The sequence below is a fragment of the Malurus melanocephalus genome, unplaced genomic scaffold, assembly GCF_030028575.1.
Source record: "Malurus melanocephalus ecotype Western Australia unplaced genomic scaffold, MMel_1.1 scaffold_26, whole genome shotgun sequence".
Taxonomy (NCBI): Eukaryota; Metazoa; Chordata; class Aves; order Passeriformes; family Maluridae; genus Malurus; species Malurus melanocephalus.
The window spans coordinates 2,941,551-2,965,708 of NW_026623258.1; the positions used below are offsets into that span (position 1 = coordinate 2,941,551).

A 24,158-nucleotide genomic window follows, 5' to 3' on the forward strand; every position below is an offset into this window, starting at 1 on the left:
GGTTAGATCAAAAGTACATACTGAGACAGAAATACCTAAAGTAATATTAGTTTCTAATTGAAACTAAAATGCATGACAGTGACCTAGGTAAGATAATCAACTCTCTCAACAATCTGTAGAAGGAATTATGTTCTCTGAAACTGTAATATTCAAATTCAGAATTCTTCAAGGTTTGTGTTTCTCTTTTTTCTTTTTAAGTAATTGCTCTTCTACAGCTAAATTTTCTATGTGCATGCACAAATATTTGATTATCCCTTGGAGCTAATAAAAGTTGTGCATAAAATGTGAATCTTTTTTAATTCATTTGAAGAAAAATTCTTTAGCTTTTTTAAGGATATGTGAAAATCTGCTTTCAGTTTTTAAGAGAATAAAATCAACCAAACTAACTTAAATGCCAGCATTACTGGAAAAAGGCCAGTGTRCTGRTGCACCTAYCCCATAATTCAGTCTRAAACTAAATTTGCTTTCATTATGTCACTGAAATTGTTGGGAAGGGATTTCAGACTCCATCTTAACTACAGTACTGTTCTTCTGGAGGGAATATKTCTTTGAGCTGTTAAATTTCTCTGTCAAAAGCACACTCAACCTCYGAAGTTAATGGCTTAGAATGATTGAGGCAATAACAATAGTTAGRGAGTAGAATTTCAAGAATAGGACATCTATTGGCCACTTTCCCTATGCTAAGAAAGAGTTGTTTGCACCAGAATTGTGAAAGCACAAGATTGTTTCTTTGCCTAATATTTGAGTATGTATTGAAAAGTGTTTGTTACATGTTATCAGCTGTATGGAGTAACTTCAGTTTGGTTTATTGACTGGTGTGAACACATAGATTTACTGGTGAAATTAGCTCCTCAAAAGACACTGGTGTTGGGAGGGAAACTTTAATTTTACTTTGAACTTGAATAACTTTACCTGCTACATCTCACTTTTGGGAGAGAAGGGAAGGCAAGGGAAAGGCACAACTCTCAATTTCCTTTTAATTTTTTTTTTTCTAAGCTTATCATGGCTTTGAGAAGTCCTTATGGAAACCATTTACTCAGGAAAGAATTAACCCAGTGCATTGTGTGTGTGCCATAGAAAAAGGAGGTGGTTTGTTGCAGAAGCAACTCTTGCTTTAGTAAAATACCTTTCATGTTTACAACAAACAAACAAACCTGACAACCACAGAGAAGGAAAAATGCTATTTCCTGGAAGAAAACATGAGGAATTGTGATARTGTAGTTACTAGATTTTAAAAGCAACACATTGCTATTAGATTTTGTGGCATGCCTTGTGAGCTTGTCTTTGCTTGCTGCCAGGTGTACTCAGTAACGCACTGTGCAACAGCTTCTCTCCTTTCTAAAGGATTTTATATACCAAATTAATTTTACCTTTTTTTTTGTGTGTTCATTACAAATGTAATCTTGGCCACTGTTTCTATAGTGAGAAGTGTCTGTATGGATATGGAGATTAAACTGTTTAAGTCTCCTGGAATTTCTTGCATTTTATTAGCAGAATTCTTTAAGTTAGTCAYTAACTATATCTGTTCATGAAAACTAGACTTATGTTCAGACTAAACTGAGAAGCATATTTTGTGTGTGCTTTCAATTTTCAAAAATCATGTGGARTATTGMAAACTCTACTTTTGAAAAGATATTTGACTAATGGATTTTTCTTTTGGTTTTCCCTCTGCAGGTTCGATCTGTGGATGAGATGAATCATGAGTTTCAAGCTCTTGCCCTAGAATCTCGGGGAATGGGAGAGGTAATTATTGAGAGCTGGAAATCCAGTTGGTGGTTTKGAAATGTTGATACAGTTTAAGAAGTCTGAATAATACAACATGAAGCAAAGAGCTTCTCTTGGGAACTGGTTGGTTATTTCTTAGGTGAAGAGAAGCTAAGTATTTTAAACGAATGTAGGGATGGTTGTTGACTGGGTCTGCTGTGTCTGTGCCATTCTTGTTCGATGACTGATAGTTTTAGGTGAGTGAAAGGCTAATCTTTTGTGAGTGTGTACAGCTCCATGACAGGAGGCATGTTTTCAGTTTCACTGTATCTAAGCTAGTGGAACAATTGCTTGCTATTCCTGAGAAGCCAAGAAGACTGGGGTTTGAAAAAGAGAGTTGGGCTCAGAAATAGTGAACAGGCATACCCAGCAGAAATGTGTGGTAATTTCCTATTTTTTCACTGGTAATCAATCCTTAAAAGATTTTAACCAGGCTGAAGAGTGCTGTTACATAATTTAGCTAGAGGGAAGAAGGACTMTTTCTTCTGACTGATTTGATGTGTTTGGTTTTTTTTTAAGTCAGTGTACTTTGGAGTTGGAGGAAGGAATTTAAGAGCATGAAGCATGACTTGGCTTCTTCAAAAGCAGTTCCTGAACTGTTTGGAAAGTAATTGACAAGTATTGGGGTTATTTGCTCTGACAGGACAGGGTTGAATAAATTCCTATTGAACTAAGATTTCAAATTTCCTTTTGTCTTGCTGGATATTTACCTGAGTCAGTTGATAATTGAACCAGTGACAATATTACAGCCTAGCTTTCTTAAAATGATGATAGGAGTCTTTATGGAAACCGTAACTTACTGATAAAAATTAAGTGCTGTGTTCTAGTTGCTGAATCTTTCTGAGCTGGCGCATGGCACTACCTACTTGATTTTTTATTTTAATGAAACATTTAAGCAATCACTTGGCTTTTCAGCAATTTTTGCTTCATCCAGTGTTGACTTGGAACCATCTCTATGAAAAAACAATAATAGCTCAAGCCCTGTTCTTTAGAAACCTAAGTAGCCRTACTGCTCCCCTCCCAGCTCTTAAAACTCCTTTTGAAAATTATAACTGTTGATGAAGTATCTGTGATAGTACTAGCAGTGTGGTAGAGTGGATGGGTAAAATTCATGGTGGTATTTGGTCTTCTGACACCCACAAAGTACTACTCTAAAAAGATTGAAAGCAGTGAAAGTGAAGGWTGGCACAAATGCCTGGGAATTAAATGACAGTATATATGATTGTTCATACCAATCWTCATTTTAGATTATCTCAGATGGAGGGATATATTTCTGCATGATCAGAATTCTGTTGGTTTGTTTTCATGGCATTCCATGGATCTGTAAAGATRTTTAAAACAACATTTATTGTGACCCTGCACTTACCAGGTTATTTTGTCTTTCATTTCAATGGTGTCTCCCAGGTATCTTGTACAGGTACAGGTACAGGTTCACCTAGCTGGGGTGACTTACTCAGTAATTTTCTGAATATATTGCGCAACAAAGTAATTCTGGGATTGATTCCATGGCTGTTTTAATCTTCTTTTTGTTTCTAGCCTTCTAAAATACTAAATAAAATGTCCTTGTAAACTAAGCTAGAATTGATAGTTGTAGGCTCTTACATTGCTATCTTCCATGTGCTTTGAAAGAGAGATCACGTGAAGTGAACTGTTTCTAGCTGTTGGGAAACTATGTTCCTAATTTTCTGTATCTACCGAGATTTTTCTCTGAACTGAAATTAATTTCTTTTTCATAATTCTAATCCTTATTGATACTTTTTTCAAAAYTGGGTATCAATACTTGGTGCTAGGAGGATGTTAAGTCTCTGTGTTGCAGGCATCTTTCTCTCAATGTCTCATAAAATCTTAGMTTGGTTAGAATGTTAGACTGGTTAGACACAGATGATGCTTCTGGCTCCAGCTCCCAAAGTGCACGGTGACCTGCAAGGTCATGTTAGTATTGTGAAGAAATAAGAACRCATGGTGCTGTTTCTCTCTAAGCATCTGTTTGCTGTATCAGGGCAAGCAGAGAGGACTCCAGGASCTTTAATGTGAACCACTGCATGCACACACAAAACTTAGTGGCAAACAGAACAGAAAATCTTCTTTTGATGATATCTGCTCTTTGTTTAATGTACAGGATTGAAACACACTTCATTTTAGGAACAGTGTATCATTTTTAATGTTTAAACTTCAGAGAAATTCAGCTGAGGTGTTCATTCAGCTCTGTAGGAATAACTTCTGATCTTAAAAATAAATTTAAAAAAAAATTTGAAAATCCTTAATTGAAGAGACAGTAATGGAGTCTGTGCAGTTTCATATCCGAGCTGGTTAAGAGGCAGCTTTAGCATAACTGGTTATTATTATTTAYGTGTAGTAAAGGGCTTTGTTCAACTGGCAGACACCTAACAGCGATCAGTGCTGATACTGAAAAAGACACATGTAGTGTACTTTTGGGAGAGTTTACTGAGAAATAGGACAACCTTCTCCATTATTTTTACTGAGAATTGGATATGTCTATATGGAGTTTGTGTTTTATTGGATTAAATGCAGAAAATGTTGAGCAAAATACATGCTGTCAAAGAGTAAAGCACAAGGATTTTTAGCTTCTTGGATTAATTTGTGATGACTTTTAGATTAAGCACATTTTTTTTYCTGTCTGTCAAAGAGGAATACACTTGTTTAGTTTTTCTGAAAAGTACTTCTTTTATTTTAATTCCACARTTAAAAGAATTGACAACTGCTAGGCCTGCTTATTTGACAATCCAATGGCTAAARCATGCATTTGAAAAGAGCATAGTGTGTGTCATATCTATCTGTCAAAGTAAGTAATAAATCTAAATCAGGGGCTCTCAGGGAGTTGCAATATTGTTAACTTTGTAAGATTGCATTTATTTAAATATTTGAGGGACTTTGTTGTGTAGAAATATTAATGAAAATTGTTTGTATAAATCTGTTAAATTGTCAGTARTTTAAATTTATTCTCTCAGTGTGGATAATGCATTATGTTTTGTGTTAAAGATACTTTATATTCTTTCTGTGCTAAAGTACATGAAGACTGAAAGCAGTTGAATTTATCTGTTTGGAATTTGAGGGTAAATAGTTTTAAAGAAGACAAACCTCAAAAAGAACAAAACCAATCTTGAAAAACTCTCACAATAAAGCAACACACAGAAAAATCCCCCCCAAAACAACCTGTACTTTTACAGGGAAGATTATTGCTTCTTTCTACCAAGGAACAGTTTTCCCTTTGATGTAAATCCTGTGAATGAGTTTTGATTTCAAAACCGGTCTTGCGGTGTGTTCTGATCTAAATTTGCTTATTGTTCTTAACACTGAGTCATCTGATCATATCTGTCTGATRGTGGAATTTAATAGTTCAAGGGTAAGCATACTTCAGATTGATTCTCATTTTATGGCACTCCAGATAATATTAGATCTTTTTTATTCTGACAAGGTTGTGTTAGGTGGTGACACCTTCACTTATGTGTTTTCAAAGCTCTTAGATGGACACATTTTTGAAATTGGCTTAGACTGCAKATGAAAGAAAATGTGATTCCCAAAACCAAGGTTTCATAGATAACATTAGATGCTTGCYTTTTGTTCTACTACTCTCCTACAAAATGAAAATTAGGTAGTATTGCAAACCTGTTACAAATAGAAAGCTAAAACTGATRTGTGGATTGCATAGGTGGATCTGGATTTTGTAGTCTTTTTTAGTTGAAATACAGTTGTGAGATTCCATTGATCTTTTTCTGTCTTCTGATGGCCAACTTCGTTCTTTAAATTTGGGGTAAACTTAATATCCTGCTACTTGCAAAGTATGTTTGGTTGACACCTGGTGGTGATTCTACAATGCATTTGAGAGTGGGGATTTCTGTCAGGGCAGATGACAACAGTATAGCACTTCCTGCTAGGGTAGCATTCTCCTGKAGTTCTGGTGAGCTTTGGCTGTTTGTCATCCACTGACCTGGATCCTCCTATGTTAATTAATTTTTGTAAGGAACCCAAGGATTTAAGGTTAACCAGTCAAACTTCTTCATTTCTGGTAAGAGCTCTGGGCAGCACAGAAAAATAGCAATCCTTAAGYTGGTCCAGAGGAGCAGTGTTAATACTGGGGCCTGTGAGAGGCAATCTTACYGACCTCCTCTTGAAGCTGTTTTCACAAGTGTTTTCAGTGTTACACTAAKAAATACCTGTATTATATATTAACTGCTGTTAGTAGTTCTGTCAGGGCTCATACTAAGCAGCTGTGAAGTTCAGAAGAATTTTTTWGTCATTTAAGTTACCAGAGAAGCAAAATTCCAGAATGTATTGATTTTTTTGCAAACAGCTTAATTGGATTATGTTTGTTTTTTCTAATTTCACAAAATGTAAACTTCTAAATAYAGTATTAAATTATGCAGAATCTGATTGATTGTGTAGCTCTCTTTTTCCCTGTATTTTTTGCAAGTTGTTTTCACTTTAGTTTCTGTTAACGGACCTTGTCAAATTCCTAATGCATAGTCTGYGAATACRGTTTTTWAATTATATATAGAAAAAATGTGACSTGGAGTTTGGCAGTTATATGGTACTGATGGGAATAAAGTAGTAAAATCAGAGCGAAAAGGTTGCTAATATTTAAGGGATTCTTGTTTGTGTGGTGTTTCTCCTTCATATCACACTAAGTCCTTCTGTCGTTGAAGACAGCACAGGACGTGATACTGATCTAACATGACATTTTAAGTTTTACAAGTAGGAATGAAAAAAAAACATACGCCTAAATGACAGTGTATGTAGAACTTCACATATAAATGTCACAGATTTGTAACAGCCCTATGGTYTAAAGGAGTTGACTTGTTACCATGTATATTAGTCACTTTTTAAAATTTGGAACATGATGCTTTTTCAAGTGARGAGTACTTCACAAAGAGCTTGCTGCTCATTCTGGTTTTCACAGTATTAGTTAACAGCCAAGCTTTTTAGTCTTTGGAAAGAAGACACTGTTAGTTAAAGCTTTTGAGAGGATTGTCTTGATTTAACACAGGGATTAATTTGATTTGCTGTTTTCACAGCTGYTTCTATGTTCTGTATTTCTTCCTCATACCCTCAGAATCTCAATCCCGTTGGTGTCATTTTAGCAATTCCTTTTTACAGCATTGGCTTCAGTAATGGGAAGTAGATTTCAAGTGTTACTATTGCCTCARCAATGTGTGTTGCTTTATTAAAAGCTGACTTTTGTATCAGTCCTCAGCTCAGCAAAGACACGTACCTGTTAGAGTGGGTCCAGAGGAGGCCACAGAGACAGAAGGCTGAAACACCTCTGCTGCTGCTGCTATGGAGGACACAGGCTGAGAGAACTGGGGTGGCTCAGCCTGGAGACAAGAAGGCTCAATGCGACCTCAATTGCAGTCATAAAGTACTTGAAGGGGGCTTACAAAAAAGAGGCAGAGCAAATTTTTACAAGAGCAGATAGTGGTAGAATGAGAGAGAGCAGTTTTAAATTGAAAGACGAGATATTTTTATTAGCTATAAGGAAGGAATTCTTTACTGTGAGAGTGGTGAGGCACTGGAACAGGTTTTGCAGAGAAGCTGTGTTTGCCCCATCCATGGAAGTGTTCAAGCCCAGGTTGGATGGGGCCCGAGCAACCTGCTCAGTAAGTGGCAATCCTGCCCATGGCAGGGGAGTTGGAAGTAGATGATCTTTAAGATCTCTTCCAGCCCAAACCATTCTGTGATTCTGTTATGTAAAATGAATTACCTGTGTGTCCTCTTTGTAGTATTGCTATTTTTGCCCWCTTACAGGCATATTTAAATAAAACCATCTTCTCTTTTTAACAGCTTTTACCTGCCAAAAAGTTTTGGGAACCTGATGATTCAGCAAAAGATGGACAAAAAGGGATATTCCTTGGTGACGAGTGGAGAGAGACTGCATGGGGAACTCCTCGTAAGTGATTGCTGTATATGTAATGAAAAATTAGTCATGATTATTGAATATTGTTTCAAAGCAAATTCTTTAAAAAATTGTGTATTAAATTTGATTTTCTTTTAATAATAGTTATGAAAATGTATACTGCATGGTGATTGTTGTCAATTAACACTTTTTGAGACTGATTAGAAATTTTTAATTTAATTTTTGCCTTAATATYGCTGTTGCAATGAAATGCAAAAACATTACAAGTTATGTTGAAAAAATACAATAGTTTAATTTATTTATTTGTTTTTAACAGACCATTCTATGTCCCAACCTATTATGGTACAGAGAAAGCCTGGACAGGGTTTTCATGGAAACAGTGAAGTAAATGCTGTATTGTCTCCACGATCAGAAAGTGGTGGCCTTGGAGTGAGCATGGTAGAATATGTGTTAAGTTCCTCTCCAGCTGATAAATTGGATTCCCGTTTTAGGAAAGGAGCTTTTGTAAGTAATGCAGTGTGTTACGCATGTCTAGTTACCTGCTATAGTCTTTGTTACGTGGTTATATTTTTCTATTCTCTTTGTCTGATTTTCTTTTTTAACTCTCTTTAGAAGAAAATGTGTAATTGCTGTCTGTCTGTCTTCCTTGGTTGGAGGGGGCAGAAGAGGGAGGTGGTTGGTTTGGGAATCTTAACTAAATAGCTGTGTTAAAGAGCTTTCCTAAAAACTTTATTTAAAGGTAGGAAAAAGACTGCAAATAGCTTAATTTAAAATGTGTGATGAACTTTATTCTAGATCTTCCTGTTCCATGTTTTCATGCGGGTTTGTTTTGTAACTGRATGTTTTAATTGTATGAAATAAACTTTTATTTAATTCAAAGTGTTACTGCTTTAACAGCACGGCTATAGTTAAGGTTGAGTTAGCTCTTCCATTATAAATCTTGGCATTCCTTTTCACATTTTGGCAGTTATTAATTGCATGTGGTTGAAACTTGATGACCAAGTTACCCACCAAATGCAATTTCATTGACAACAAACTGTTTGTATTGTTTACGTGCACTGTAGTGTAGAATTAGGTCACCTTGTGGTGCTCCTATTGTGTTCTGTTCAATATTCAGAATCAAACAGATTCTTTTTCCTCAGGGCACTAGAGATGCTGAAACAGATGGACCTGAGAAAGGAGATCAGAAAGGCAAGGCTTCTCCATTTGAGGAGGACAAAAACAGAGATCTTAAACAAGGAGATGATGAGGATGTTACTAAAATAAATGGCAGAGGTTTGCCAAATGGAATGGATGCCGATTGCAAAGATTTTAAGTAAGCTTTTAACTGTTTCTCAAGAAGACAAGCATGTCACTTAAGGGCATTATTACAGTTCTGGTTTGTGTGTCAGCTTTAAACATTACCCAGCTTCAGACYGATTCTTCCCCCTTCAAGTCCTCCCTTTCCCACTGTGCCACATGTTTCCTAGGATGTCATTAATGTGTGTGTCACTTCTCATGAGACAAATTCATCTTAACATAGTAATTACTAAAAGTAAATGGGTACCTTCTGAATGTAGTGAATTAAAGAGGGATGAAAACTTTAATCCTTTTAATGTCAAACTAAATTTCTTTCTCTCTCTGCTTCTTTTTAATACTCTTAACTTTTGCCATCTGAGTGTTCTTGTAGAGAGTAATTCCTACAGAATTTTAACATTCCTTTTGATTTTGCTGGTGGATACCACAGCCTAACACAACTAATCATTTCCCCATAAGTYTTTATAGAAACAATATCTTTGACAATGTATTTTCCTATTCATATAGTTAAATGTCACCTATAGAATGGTGTTGTGGTTTGGTTGTGTTTGTAGGGAAAAAAAGAGTGGACTGAGCTCAAGCTTTTGAACAGTGAACTCTTACATGAYAGCACAGCCAGTCTGGCTTTTTTTCTCTTAATACTAAACTGCATTTTAAATTGGGTATTTTTTAAGGCTAATCTTTCTTTTTTGAATGACTGTGATGCATTTGTAAGTGTCATACAGAAGAATTAACAAGATAGAGAACTAGAGTGCTGCTCATAAATTTGTATTAATGTGATGAACACGACCAAGTAGTTGTGGTTTCATTAGTTCATTACTGAACAAGTATTTAAAATGCATGTTTTAAATCCCATACGTAAGTATTTCCTACACTTTAAACAGTATATTTACCTGAGGCTAAGGAGGGATTCTTTAAGTCTATTTCCAAGACGTATCAATGAAAATAATATAATACCAGGCGTACCAGAGAGCTCACATTGGCTCCTTTCAGATGCATGCTGCAATACGCATAATAAATAAGTTTACCTTCCATGGTACACATCGAAAACACAGAATAACTTGTGTCCTACTTTTCTTTACCAGTATCTATTTCATTTTTGAAATAGGTGCTTGTAAAGTACTTCTGTATTATTTAAAGAGAGACATTATCGAAAAATACACAAATGCAAAAAAGCATCCAAAGCCAGTAAACCTCTCAAAAAAAAAGCACCATCTAATTGAAATGGACCATATAAAGTGGTAGAATAGAGGCCTCCAAACAGAGGTTTATAATTGAAGTATTGACACAACTTTAACTATAGCAACAGAACAGCACCAATRTAAGAAGCAACCTATATTAGCTAACCATAAGTATTAACAAAGAAACTTCATCCTGTCCTCCTCCTTGTATTTTTATTGTACTTGTAGCGTTTTTAAACTAAAGTATGTACTGAAATAACTGCCTTTTTTTCCTTTTGTTCTTCTCTTTGTTGATGCTGTATTTCACTTGGGGAATAGGGAATATTAAATGGCTTTAAACTCAAGTTTTGAGCAAGACATGGTTGCYTGCTAGGATACTTAGATGGTAAGCCAGCATGTTATAGACAATCATCATGAGGGTGCTTGTTACATTAAAAAAACCTCTAGAAAAAAAACCCTCTACTTTCATTGAAATATTTTGTCTAGAGTAGCAAATCATACAGTGTTGTTGCAATAAACTCTCAAAAAGGCTGATTTCTAGCTGTGTAGATTTTAATGTTATCAGCCATTACATAAGGACTAGTAGATTTCTTTGCATTAGTCATGTGCTTCAGTTAGGAGCAGATACTTTGGCTTTGGAGCCCTGAAGAGGAAGCAGAACAGATAGTACTGAAGGTGTGTCTCTGTCCTAGAATTAGCAGTTCAGCAAACTGGTTTGGCATTGTACTGCTGGAATGAGCACAGGTTCTTCCTGCAAGATGGCAGTTGGTATTTGAGCCCAGTTTTCACAAGWAAAGCAAACTGAACCAGAAGTTTCTTGAGAAACAATATACAATCATCAAATTCTGCCAACACAATAATGTTAAAGGATCATAGATTTTCTTTCTCACACACCTCTTTCCTAGCAGTTAACTTAGATTTTCTCCAGTAAAAATCAATAGTCTAAACARCATGGTCTAACACAGAAGGTGGGGTACCACTCCAAATTAAGGTAACCTAAACCTAACCAAACACCATTAACCAAACAGTGTTGGGAGTCTCTTTAGGATGTGACTGTGTTGACACTTCACTGTAGGTGTTCATAGGGGCACAAAAATTCCCCTGTAGTCTGTGGGAATGTGGTTAATACTGCCAGTCAGATGAGAGTCAGATTTTAATTCAGATGTATAATAATGTATCTATGATATTGTACATGATGTTCAGGATTGTATTAGGAACACTTTTTTCCCATCAATCATCAGTGTAGTACAGTGTAATCAGTTCGTACAGTTGTGTAGGAAATGAAGTGCTTTAGTCAAATGCTAAATGAAGCAGTTATTAGTTCATATTACTCTAGGTAAAAATAATAGGGTTTGTTTTTCAGATGCAGAAAAATGCTTATTATATTGTATGTTTGTCTTTTCCAATTGAAATTTTGCTGTGTTTTTCTCTACTTTGGCGTGAGATGCTCATAGCCATTTTTTTATAATTTCTCTTCAGTACATTTCACATTACTCCCAAAATACAGTAGAGACATCCCAAAATTTGCAGATGACCACGTTTCACAAAACAGCCTCACAGATCAGTTTGTTTTTCTCACAAGTGATTTGAAGACCTGTACAGATCTTAAACTTAAAAAAACCCCAAAAGTTATGCTTTAGACTTAAATGTATCCTTCATCTTGAGCCATCAGTGCATGCTAGTTGAAAATGTTTAAATGAGTCTRTTGTTTCCCTTTGTAAAGTCTCTTGAGTTCAGAGCTGCTTTTAAAGTAGAAATACTGTACTGTGTCCATGCATGGCTTTACGACTGAAGAATCTATCTTAAATTTCTTGTGAACAGTCGTACCCCTGGAAGTCGACAAGCCTCCCCAACAGAAGTTGCTGAACGCCTGGGCCCCAATCCCAGCACCACAGAAGGATTAGGTCCACTTCCCAATCCTACGGCCCATAAGCCTCTGGTAGAAGAATTTTCAAATCCGGAAAATCAGAATCTAGATGCCATGGAACAAGTTGGTCTTGATTCTCTACAGTTTGACTATCCTGGCAATCAGGTACAAATGGACTCTTCAGGAGCTACTGTAGGGCTTTTTGACTACAATTCTCAGCAGCAGGTTAGTAATGTACTAATTGATCCTTTAAGTTGTTGGTTATCCTCTTCATAATCAGTCATCAATGTTTCAATGCATTCAAACAATGCATTGATTATTATTTTGTCTGTGRCTTAGTCAAGGACAAATAACTGTAATTAATCTAGAAGAATATTGGTGCGTAATTTTCTAGTTTAGTAACTTACTATTACAGAAATTTGCTTTGAAATATTTTTCTRGTAAGCAAATCCAAATATATTATAGCCTTGACGTTTGAACACTGAAATGCATTTTTTTTTTCCCCAATAGCTTTTCCAGAGGACTAATGCTCTGACTGTTCAACAGTTGACAGCAGCCCAGCAGCAGCAATATGCACTGGCTGCAGCTCAGCAGCCACACATAGGTGAGGTTTCTGTACAGTACAGCAAGTGTCCCTGGCAGAAGTGGGTGTTTTRCTTTGATAGAATCCTTTCAGTTTATCCCCAGTTTTCTAATTCAGATAAATCCCTTGGCTCATTGTAGTGGTTCTTGTGAAAACTGCTCAGAATGACTGCCTAAGACTGTCCTGTCCTTAGAGGAAGTTTTCTGTTGTACATTTTCCCTTTTGAACAGTTGTATACAGAGAAATAAAACTTATATTTGCTTCTGTAGCATCATATGTGAATTTTGATAGGAGTAAAAGTTAAATCTTTACTGCTATAAGCAGTAATGGAAACACTAGCTTTGTTTAATGAATACTACTATGCAATTCTAAGATTCTATTGCCGTTTAGTATTTTTAGTAATCCAGTTAAAAAACATTGTAAAGCAGAATTTTGAAATCATATTGTGTTGATTAAGCGTTTCTTTTTCCTTTTTAATGGTACCATTTAAACAGATAGCTCTTTCTGATCTTTCTTATTGTAGATACTTCTGTGATGAAGCTAATTCTTTTAGTTCTGTGAATTAGTTTAATGCATAAAGGTCTTTGTGTGCTGCAACTCAGCAAGGAAGCTTTACTTCAGTGACAACAGTTTTATCTTCCACTGTGGGGAAGTTGTCRGTGTTTAGGGTGAGGGAGGTTGGAACACACATGGAAGCAATTACTTGTTTAAGGAAGGGAGATAGTTGGAGTTTAAAAATTTTCGTTCTCCAGTTCACTGGGCAGTTGAGATGTGGGCATAAAACTCTTTCCTCTGTGAGGAAAAAAGGGTTCTCAGGATCAGAAAGGCAAGCAGAAGTAGGAAGCATCTCTAGTGGCRTGTGTCCACATTCTCCTGCAAATGAGTTTTCCCACCAGCTTGTTTAGCTAGATTGGGAGGTCTGCTYCGACAGGGATCAGCAGCCTATAGGTGGGATTGAAAAGTGGCAGCTCTTTACTGTTATGTAGCTGATGAATGCAGGCTGAGAGCTGGAAGCATGGCAGATTGAGATGTTGTGTGAGTCCACAAGTCCTGTCTGTGACTTCTAAACTGCTGAGAATTTCCTACTTTGTATGAAGTGCTGACTGAGTAGTCAGCTGAATTTTTCCTCTTTAAAATGCAGCCTCTTCTGATGTGCATATTAATAGAAATTTATCAAGGAATATTCCGAAGGGGGGCAGTTTGATRTGGCTTGCTGCAGAAGTTGCTCACGCAGTGTTGGATGAACTATGTGGACCCAACTGACAGGGGAAATTGGGTAGCGATGCTTTGTTTTCTCGAGTTTCTGCAGTTGTCTTCTTCCATTACAAGTCCTATATCAAATTAGGATTCTTGGAAGTAAGATTAGCATCTCATAGCTGGCTTTTTAAAAGCTAGATATCTGACTTAATTTATCTGGTTAAATTTTATCTTAATTATCAGTGAAGAGAGATTTTTGTCTGTAGCAGGTGGTTCATTTCATCTGGCTGATTCACTTCACACCCTAGATGGCTTGTCTGCTACAGATTTCATTGCAAGACTAGTGTAACTTTCAGATAGTTAAAATTGGACAGGATAAATTCCGCTAAATAATCCCTTCTTTATAAGGGTGGATAGACACATATTATAGAAACCTCCTTGGAGTCTGTAGACCAACAAAACAAAGCTGTTAGGCCTTGGGATTAGTAAGTAAGGACTGGTGAGAAGACATAGAAGTGTTGATTTCTGTAATTATGTACCTGCTCTTAAAAGCTTCCAGAGTACAAGCAGTTCTGATTTTAACAGATAGGCTGTGTGGTTTGGGTGGTGTGAATATGATGATGCTTGCTAAGAATGTTGGCTGCAATGAAACTCTGTTTGTTACTGCAGCAGGCGTATTCTCYGCAGGCTTGGCCCCAGCTGCTTTTGTGCCAAACCCGTATATTATCAGCGCTGCTCCTCCAGGGACTGACCCGTACACCGCAGCTGGATTAGCTGCAGCAGCCACCCTAGCAGGTAACTGAACACTACAAAGTGTCTGTCTTGATAATTCAACTGAATGAAAAGAGGAACAAGTGAAATCGGTCCTGTTTATTCTCTGCAAATGTAGTTCTTGGCAGGAGAGACTTGTAGGAAAATTTATACTGCCATTTTGAAAGTTTTTACTAAAATACAAAGGATATCAGTTCATTGTATATGGATTCCAAGTTTCTCTTGCCACTGGACTTTCCTATACAAAAATTAGAGCTTTTTCTCTGTTCTAAAAGAGTTTATTCTTAATAAGGTGCATCTGACATTACAGTATGTTTTATTTTCAAAAGATGAAACGGCTAACCTTTCCTTGTATGTTTGTACTCAATGTATTAATTTTCTAATTCTAGGTTTTCTCATTCCCAGTGGGTATGAGAATAAAGATGGTCTCCAGCATGCTAAAAGGCCCACACAATAGAGAGACTCCAAGCCCAGGAAAATCTCTTAAAATGTTATTAGATATCACTGTGAAACAACATGACTGAGTATTYAAGTCCCAGCTAATGCTCAGACTTGAGCATAACATTTAAAAAGATCACACCTTTGTTTCCACATGGTGGTTTCACAAGGAAGGCAGTAGAAAAACCTAAAAGACATGTATACATAACGCATTATATGCACAATGCCATGATACAGCGAGATTATTCTTCTACGGGTTCTTCATCAATAGACTGGAAGAGTCAAGTGTGCCCACTTTGAAGAGCATCATGTAGTGTGCAGGGGAGRCCAAGGTAATAGTTGTGTTTATGAGCAAAGGCATCATACAGAAAGAAGGAATCATAGATGATCAAAGTCTTGGTACATTGCTGTCAAGAGGACGAATTTTGTTCATTCTGTTATGTTCTGAAATGATCTTTTCTTCCAACCATGAAAACTGATTTTGAATGTTCTTTGGTACACAGACCCTTAATGCTTTAAGGTTTTTCTTTGTCATCTAAGTCTCACAAGGGTACTCATTTTTTTCATAGAGGAGATATGACTTAAATGTGAATTTCTTAAATGAACCCATTTGTATTCATGTGTCATTTTAGCTAATACAGGAATTCCTGGTTTTTAATACTGATTTCTCTTCTGACATTGAGAAGATGGATCAATGGGGGATGCTACAAATGGTCTTTTAAGCAGCTGCACTAGATGGAATAATCATGCTTTCTGGTTTTAGGTCCTGCTGTGGTTCCRCCTCAGTATTATGGTGTTCCGTGGGGGGTGTATCCAGCCAATTTATTCCAGCAGCAAGCTGCAGCAGCAAATACCACAGCAAATCAGCAAGCGGCTTCCCAGGCACAGCAGGGACAGCAACCGGTACGTTCAGCATGAAAAGGCAGAGGTGCCTTACCTTAACATTTCTGTGTGTGAGGGTCAGCTGCTAGGAAATTTTACATAATTCAGATTTTGTGGTTTAGCATATGATAAATGAATATTAAAACCTCACAGTTTTCTTACTGATTGTCRCTGCCTTACACTATATTAAAGTTATTTTACAGTCTCATTTTTTAAAACAATAATCTTTAAAAATAGTTTTTTTTCATTCAGGTTGCTGTGCTGTTATGTATGTGTGCAGGTAATAATTCCTGTWTAGGAAATTATTGTRAAGTTTCATCTAGAAAACTGATRTAAGGGGATGAAAAGATAAATTCTYGTAATTTGAAGAGGATATTGTTTCTTTTAAGTTTGGGGGAAACTTGATGCATTTTTTTATAAATTAGCTGGAAAAATGAATGTTACACATTTTTCTGTCTCTTAAAAAAGTAGGGAAAAAAGTAGGGAAATAAGTAGGGAAATAAAGGTGTTACCAGTAGTTTTGTTGCTTCATAGGGAAGAAGGATTGCCCACCTTATTTTTCTGTGACAATAGTTGTAATTCAGCATCACCATGTGCCATACACTATTTTTGCCTTGGTAAAGCAAGACTGGGCACTTGTTACAAGAACTTGTTGAAATTTCCATTTCTTTAAATAATTTTTAAAAAAATGCTAATTTTCTATTACTACTCTGGATGCATTTTTGAACTATTATATGGTCTTCCAGTATAAATAAATGGCAGTTTTGATAAAGGAAAACCCCAAATTTTGCAGTAACTTTGCACTAGAATGAATGTAAGTATTTCAAGATTTTTGTCACCAATATGGTTGACTTCAGTGCCATTCATAGAAATGTAATATAAGAAGTCTGAGATACCCAGGATTTCATCACTGTTTCTGTATTCAGGTGGGTATTTCTTCCTACTGATTGTTTTTCTCAGTGACCTGCATTGGTAACTAAATGTATATCATCTCTGCAGCGTCTTTTTGTTTTCTCTATAAAATTAATATCCGATTTATGCAAATTACRTATACAGTTCTTTGTGGGAATTTATTGTAAATTGTATTTCACCCTTATTTTGGACCTGAAAAAGTTGATTTTAACCAAGAGAAATAGAGTAGTTGCAAGAATTTAGATTGCTTTTCRATCAGATTCCTGGAGATTTGCTGTYGGAACATAATAAAATACGCCTGTGTTGCATGGTGATGGAGTGTTATGTGAATTTTTAAAACTTAGTGGGTGCATTATTTACAGCACTGTTGGCAGTGGAGTGTTAATTATTTAGACAAGTTACTACAAGTGCTGAAATATTCGGTTTTACATCATTCAATTGCCTGGAAGTAACATAAACAAATGTATTTATCAAGGAAGGTCAGGTGATCAGTTAATAAATAATGTAGGTCATAAAATGTAGAACTCTTACAGATTTTCTTCCTTCCTTTATMCTCATTACCATTGGAACATACCTGAGTCCTGCTGTCCAGGGCAGGGCAGATATTTTATGGTYGCGTTTGTCAGCAAAATAGTATATATCCTTTATTCTTTGTATGTGTATATCCATGAAAGCAACAAGGTGCAGTATATTCCCAAAATGAAAATCAGGGCTGAGAGGCATCAAATACTCAAAGCAACTGTTCTAGACCTTTGTTAGCACATAATAGATTTGCTTCCTTACCTTTTAAGGAAGGGGTGTTGTGTCGGTCTTTTCCAGGTCCTGCGAGCTGGAGCAACTCAGCGCCCGCTCACTCCCAACCAGGGGCAGCAAGGGCAGCAGGCAGAGTCACTTGCAGCAGCTGCAGCAGCAAATCCAGCTTTGGCTTTTGGTCAGGGTCTTGCTACAGGCATGCCAGGTATGTATGTTATCAGTGGATTAAGAGACTCACTGAAAGTAATAATATTGGTRTTATTAGGTAACAGATTAACGAAGTCCTGTTACGTTTATGATAAGATGCTTAGAATTGAGTTTTATAGATTTATGGTGTTCAGTTGGTCTAAAATACTGGCACAGTATTTTTAGAGAACAAGGAACTCCTCTAGCGTTTGTTATTTGGATCTTTGTATTTACTGTTATAAGTGTATGCATAAGGAATRTCGTAGATTTCTGTAAGATAATTTMAYGTATAATGAAGCAACTACATGTAGTCTTAAAAATCGTGTGTTCTCTCATTCCTCTGCAACAGGAAGTATTATGTTTTTCCAAAATAACTTATTTGCGACATAATAATGCCTAAAATTCAGAATCCAAAATTAGGAAATTTAAAAGAAAATTACTGCTTGATCATATCTGAAGATCACAAAATGCTTGGAAGCACTCCAAAGCTTGGAGCCTCAGATCCTTTTAGCATGCATGGCATCCGACTTACTGAGAAATGGTCCATGTGTTGGGGAATGGTTAGCTTGAAGTTCRGCATCACTTCTAAGTGTTTGATACAGTTACCTGAGCAAGAGGAATTTGTCTGCTTGGCCAATCTTTAGTATAAAAGTTGATTCTTTTACATAGTTAATTTAGATTACATAGTTAATTTAGATAGTGTTGATGCATTCCTTTGACCTATACAGGTCTGAGATGCCCTGCAATGTGGAGAAGTCGGAGTTGTTACCTCCATGCTCTGGGGCTGCATTGTGCGCTTGGCCTCCCATGAACATATTTTACATTCTAGCTGGAATTTTAGGTTCTAGAACTGACTGGCTATTCTGTTTTTCTTGTCTGTTTTCTTTTATAACTATAATTTCTATCTCTCCTCATTCAGTAGTTATCTTCAGCTTTTAGCATCTTTGTCCTAAAATGAGGAATCAGCAAAGTGCTGTCCTGACAGTGGCCAAGGGGTACCTCTGCACCTCCCCAAAGCAGTAAATAAGGCCTGCAAACAGTGAGGCATGTGAGAGATGCTATAAGCATCTTTGCACAAGCCTSAAAGGCTTAGCTGTACTATTTTTTATTAAGATGGGGTGTAGACTGTGTTTGTTTATAGTTACTTATTAGTTCTTTGAATCTGGAGTATTTGTCTCAAGAGTAGCTCTTAAAGCCCATAAAGAGCCGCCCCACTCCAGGGGGTGATTGGAAGTAATACTGAGTGGTCAAATACGAAACTTCAGTAGTGCAAGAGCCTGTACTTTGAAGAAGGTACTTGAAGACTTTTTTTCCTCTTCCACAAGCCCTGAAAGGTTTTCTGTGAGGTCAGAAGCCTTTTTTATTTGGTTTCCATTGTAGATTTCTGCTTTATCCTGTCTGATGCTGCATGCCTGGAGAGCCAGAGAAGAACTTTATTCTTGTGAATATATTTCAGACTATTCTATAATAGGAATTGTGTGCAACTGACTTGAGCCTTACCAACCACACTGKTACAGGGAATAGAGCTCAAAATATAAAAAAAGACATTTATTTTTTTCAGTCATCATCAGATGTGTTCATAGTGAGTCATGGAGAGTGCTRGTAATTCCTCTTTTTAGGGTAAGAAGGATACAGGATGAGGAAATGAATAAAAGCCTTTTAATGTGGGAATCTAGTTACTGCGTTYGATGTCTGTATTTGAGAGAGATGCTTGGGCTCCATTCGTACTAAGGGAAGAGAAATAGGAACTGTTACTCTTGATTTGTCTGCCTCTATTTTAGCTACCTGATTTATGATAAAGTGAATTTTGCTCCAGAGATGCCTTTTTCTAATCCCTTACTATAAAATTGAGTCAAGATGACTAAATAAKATCTGGCTACCAAAATATGAGTCCTAGATAGCAAACACACGTAATAAACAAGGTTAAGAAGTGTGAAATCCATGTTTCAATGGACTAAGATGTTTTACAAGGAAGTGAAGGTCCAAACTGAGTTTCAAACTTTTGAATATTCTTTACAGAGAGAATATTTGCTGTTTGGSTTCACCATGAGCTAGTAAGTGAGAGTATATTGTTCAGCTTGTCCATGCTACTGTCCTTAGAATATTTGASCTGCTTTCTCCTTGTCACAGCCTTTGTGTTAGATGAAATTCATGTTATCCCAACTATTTGATTTATTTTCAAATYTGATATTTCAAGTGTTTCTTCATTRATTATTTAGGGAGGTATATTCCTGTATTGCTTAAGATACCTGTTTCATTGTACATGCAGAGAGAAAGCGTCTGAAAGTGAGGTCACTTCTCACAGAATGTCACTGTTAAGTTTCCTTTCAGAAAATCCTAGAATGRTAGAATGGTTTAGGTTGGAAGGGACCTTACAGATTATCTTGTTACAGAGCTTTCCACTAGACCAAGTTTCTCAGAGCCCCATCCACTCTGATCTTGAACCYCTCAGGGGAGAGGTGTCAACAATCTCTTTGGGCAACCTATGCCAGTGCCTCACTGCCTTCRCAGTAAAGAATTTGTTCCTGATAYCTGATGCAAAGTTACACTCTTCCACTCTTTCAGCTGAAAGCCCCTTGTTCTATCACTTCATGCCCTTGCAAAAAGTCTCGAGCCTTCCTGTAGTCCCCTCTGGGCACTTGAAGTCTGATACAAGGTTCTTTTTTAAAACCATTAAATGTGAAATGTATTCAACATAGGAGTTGCTCAATTCTACTTGAAATTCTTCCTGTGTTAATTGAGCAAATCATTCAATAACAAAGATTCTTTAAAAAGAGTGTTTCTGCTTGAATATACGTGCATGAGAGAGTCAAAGGGTATTCCCAATTTCATAGTACAATCAGTAAACATTCTTCTTACAAATAAAACCAGTCCTTGTCACAGGCAACATCTGGACTTGGCTCAATCATCCAAAGTCAGGAGTCTACTTGTGACATCAGCTGTCTAAGKAGTCATTGTTCTCTGTGGAAATCTCCCTTGTGCAGTTGCTGTACAGAAGCTGCAGAGCTGCTCAGCTTACACTAAAATAAATGACTTGGGCAGCCAAATCCCTCCAGAGTCTCCATTGATTGTACTGACTAGGTCAGATACAACTTATTTTTTATGTGCTTCGCACAGGAAAACTGTCATGGTGCATCTGGCCTGCAGGTGGGCATGTAAAGTGAATGGTCTGAGAAAAAAAACCTATGTGTAAAGAATTAAAAACAATTTCTATCTATTGGCATAGCATTTTTTAGCTTTATTACCTAGGGGAATTTGAAGTGTGACATTGCAGTGAGTAGTATGAAATAGAAGTTCARTTTCATTATGGCAGGTACACAGGGAGTTACAGCATAGGCAGAGTTGTGGTGGTTGTAGAAATATAAATGGTTTACTGGCTGGATAGTGAGTTCTGAATTTCATTTGTGAGAAGATGTGCAGAGATAAGGTGGTGCAAGCCTTTGTCAGAACAAGCAAAAGTTATAGGGGTTCAGATTTTGGAGAAAGAACTTTGGAGAGGGGAGAGGATGGCATTTTTAAAAGGGGCAGATAATTGAGTTGGTAGGAAGAGGTGTAACATCTTTTAAGTTGTGTAGAGAGAAGTGACAAACTGACATACATTTGGAYGTCATCACTGAGGGAAGTTGCATTACTGGATGGATAAGTGCAACACTAAGGATGAGTAGCATAAGCCAAGAGAGAAAAATTCCTATCATCATTTAAGTACATTCAGGGTTGATGTGATAAGAATCAGAACGTTTTTCAGAGTCTGTGGTTTCTGGAGACATTTAAAAATCATTTCAGCAAAACACTGTATTGATAAACCAGATTGTTTGCTTCCACGATTCCTGCTAATATGAAGACAGTAAGTGTAGCTAGAGCAATTGAACTCTAAAATAAAAGGTATGAATGGGAACTGATWAGGAAACAGTATGTTTTAGTTTTCKGACTGTATGGGAACACCACAGTGAACTTGAATGTGAAGGCACTGAAGTGAGCWTTGATAATGGTTAATTTGGAGGGAAAATTGCATAGCCACAGGGAGAGATGATGATGTGATGGAAGTAATAAAAACTGAAACAGGAGAGGGAATTAGAGAGAGCTGCCAAGTCACCACCTTATCTTTGATAAGAGAGAAGGCAGGGGAAGTTTCTAGCTTTGTGCTCACCTTTCTGGGATGAGGTGTAGTTTGTGGAACAGTCCAAAGGAAGGAAAAGGAGAAGATCTGAGTTTTACTCTGGGAACTGTTCTTCAGTTATTTAATCTGATTTGAGGTGGTCTCTCTGAAATTTTTGACATCAAAGCAAAAAATTTTACACCTTTGAGGCTGCAGATGGACTTAGCAAGGTTTTAGCAATTTCACAAATAGTCCTATGCTGCCTTGTTGCAGTAGATTTAAGTAGAAAGCTGAGGCCTCTTTTGTTTAGAATTTATTTCAGAGATTGGAAACAGAAATTAACCCATCAGTTCCCATGCATAGCTTGAACCTTCTGTGGCAGACAGTATCTGGATGCTATTGACCTGACTTACCATTACTTATTTTAAATATCCTGGGTGGATCACAGGTTCAGATAATGGCAAGGAAGTGTCAAGAGGGTTTGGGCATCTTATACTGTAAAAGCAAGGGCAAGTTGCCTCTRTTTTTTAATTTAGCAGTCATACGAGCAAATTATTTTAGAAAATCTAATATCAATATATTAGATTGTATTAATATTCATCTCAGTAAATTTAGGTTACACAAAGTCTAAGTGTAAGTTACCTCCCCTGCTCTCCTCCAAWTATTTTGCATTGGAAAATAAGTTTGTTTACATTGTGGGCCTGAAGTCGTAGGAGATTAGTTTCATCTAATCTCATCTGTATATTAGTTTCAGATGAGCAGAAGGTAAGCGTAAAACCAGTGGGTTTTTAATRCAGTTATATTTACACAGTTGTAGCATTATCCATGGGTTTGTGAATTTGAAGAGGGCAGGTGGACAGAGTAAATACTGGTTAAGTATTAGCCTATTCTGAGTTCTGAAAAAATGGTTTTATGATACAGCAGGAACAAACAGTAGAACCAACATGGTTTGATCATGCTACGAGTAAAAGCAGAAATTATGTAAGTTCTAGTAATTAAACATTGCTAATGTGTGYAGGAACACATGGTATTACAAAGAACTTTTCTACTGTGTCACCAATCTAATATTTTGTGTTCTCTACACAGTATCGGTATCACAGTATCTACAGTATCTCACCTTTCTCTACTTTGGGAATTTAGCAACATTTCTTASTGGTGAAGGGGTAAAGCAGCAGAGCACATTTTTGTAGGTGGAAGAGGCAGTGGCACCTTTAGCAAAGGCGTCCTAATGAGTTCCAGTGTAAGAACCTGTGCTGGTGGTTTTCAGCTAGTCAAATATTCAGACAAATGATGTGGAGGACAACTTATTTTTTTGTGGTTTTGGTGGGAAAGAGAAGGTAGATGTGCCTGGAATGCAAAGCAAGTAGTGAGCATTGAGAAGAAACAGGTTTAGAATTATGGCAGTGACCATTTTTCATAACCAGTATAATGCATTCAGCTCAAGAACTGTGAATTGAACCTAAAGATCTGGATTTTCATTGCTCCTCTCCTGTTCAGTACTACCTGAGGCTTTGTCGTATCTTCAGATTTTCTTAATGTGTGAGAATTTGGACCTGTGTATCCAGCTTCCCTGCAGAGTCCTGTAACCACCAGGCTAGAAGCCAGATGATGTTTCCAGCTTTATTTTTTTGAAGTGAGTCCAGGCAAAAGAGATTACAGAGATGTTTTAGAAATTGAGGAGGAGAAAATATGACTTGGAAGGCTGGTGGCTATGGTACTTACCTGAAATCAGAGGTCCAGTTCTTTATGTCCACGTACATATGTATTTCAGAGAGAGCTCTGCTAGACCTAGTTCTGAATATAAATGTTCAACTGATGTGAACAACTGACATAAAGTAGAAAGCAAAATCTTTATTCTCACATTRAAAAAAAATAGATGTGTGATTTTTGCAATCTTGACTTTTTTCTTAATAGTGCTAGCATATATGTGAACATGGGGGGAATATTGAAAATCCATTGGGTTTTATTTTATTGCTTTATAAGAAYAGTCAATCTGACAATTACAAATTGTTGTCTTTTAAATGTCAGCACCCTTCTTAAATTATTGTAGCTTGTCTTCCATTTTTTAGGGATTCTTATTCCARTTCATCTACTTCACTATAAAGCGTCAAAAGCTTTAAAATTCATTCTTCTGCTCTTGTTCTAAATAAAGGTTTTTTGCTTGGCTTTCTTTTGTCTCTTGCTTTTCTTCACTCATATAYTGTATCCTGTATTCCTTCCTACTGCTTGCTTTTCTCCTTTTTCAACTCCTCCTCCTTTTCTTCATCGATTCCAATTCTTAACTGCCAAGTGAATGAAGTGTTATGCTTGGATTACAGTCTTTTATTCCTGTGAAATTGGCTGGTCCAAGGTATTCCTAC

The 24,158-nt window shown here is 36.7% G+C and overlaps 1 protein-coding gene across 12 annotated transcripts in view; it reads left to right on the forward strand.

The window, feature by feature from the left end:
• PUM2 (pumilio RNA binding family member 2) overlaps nucleotides 1-24,158 on the forward strand; it is a 67,402-nt gene that overhangs the window by 19,548 nt on the left and 23,696 nt on the right. For 6 of the 12 annotated variants that reach the window (XM_057390446.1, XM_057390450.1, XM_057390438.1 and 3 more), the window contains exons 2-10: nucleotides 1,675-1,743; nucleotides 7,564-7,669; nucleotides 7,953-8,140; nucleotides 8,779-8,951; nucleotides 11,935-12,205; nucleotides 12,491-12,584; nucleotides 14,430-14,555; nucleotides 15,733-15,872; nucleotides 17,583-17,721. In XM_057390446.1, the coding sequence (XP_057246429.1) occupies nucleotides 1,693-1,743; nucleotides 7,564-7,669; nucleotides 7,953-8,140; nucleotides 8,779-8,951; nucleotides 11,935-12,205; nucleotides 12,491-12,584; nucleotides 14,430-14,555; nucleotides 15,733-15,872; nucleotides 17,583-17,721 (1,288 nt within the window). In that variant the 5' untranslated portion in view covers nucleotides 1,675-1,692. The remainder of the gene's footprint in view (nucleotides 1-1,674; nucleotides 1,744-7,563; nucleotides 7,670-7,952; nucleotides 8,141-8,778; nucleotides 8,952-11,934; nucleotides 12,206-12,490; nucleotides 12,585-14,429; nucleotides 14,556-15,732; nucleotides 15,873-17,582; nucleotides 17,722-24,158) is intronic. The other 6 variants (XM_057390447.1, XM_057390439.1, XM_057390442.1 and 3 more) reach the window with 2 other exon arrangements.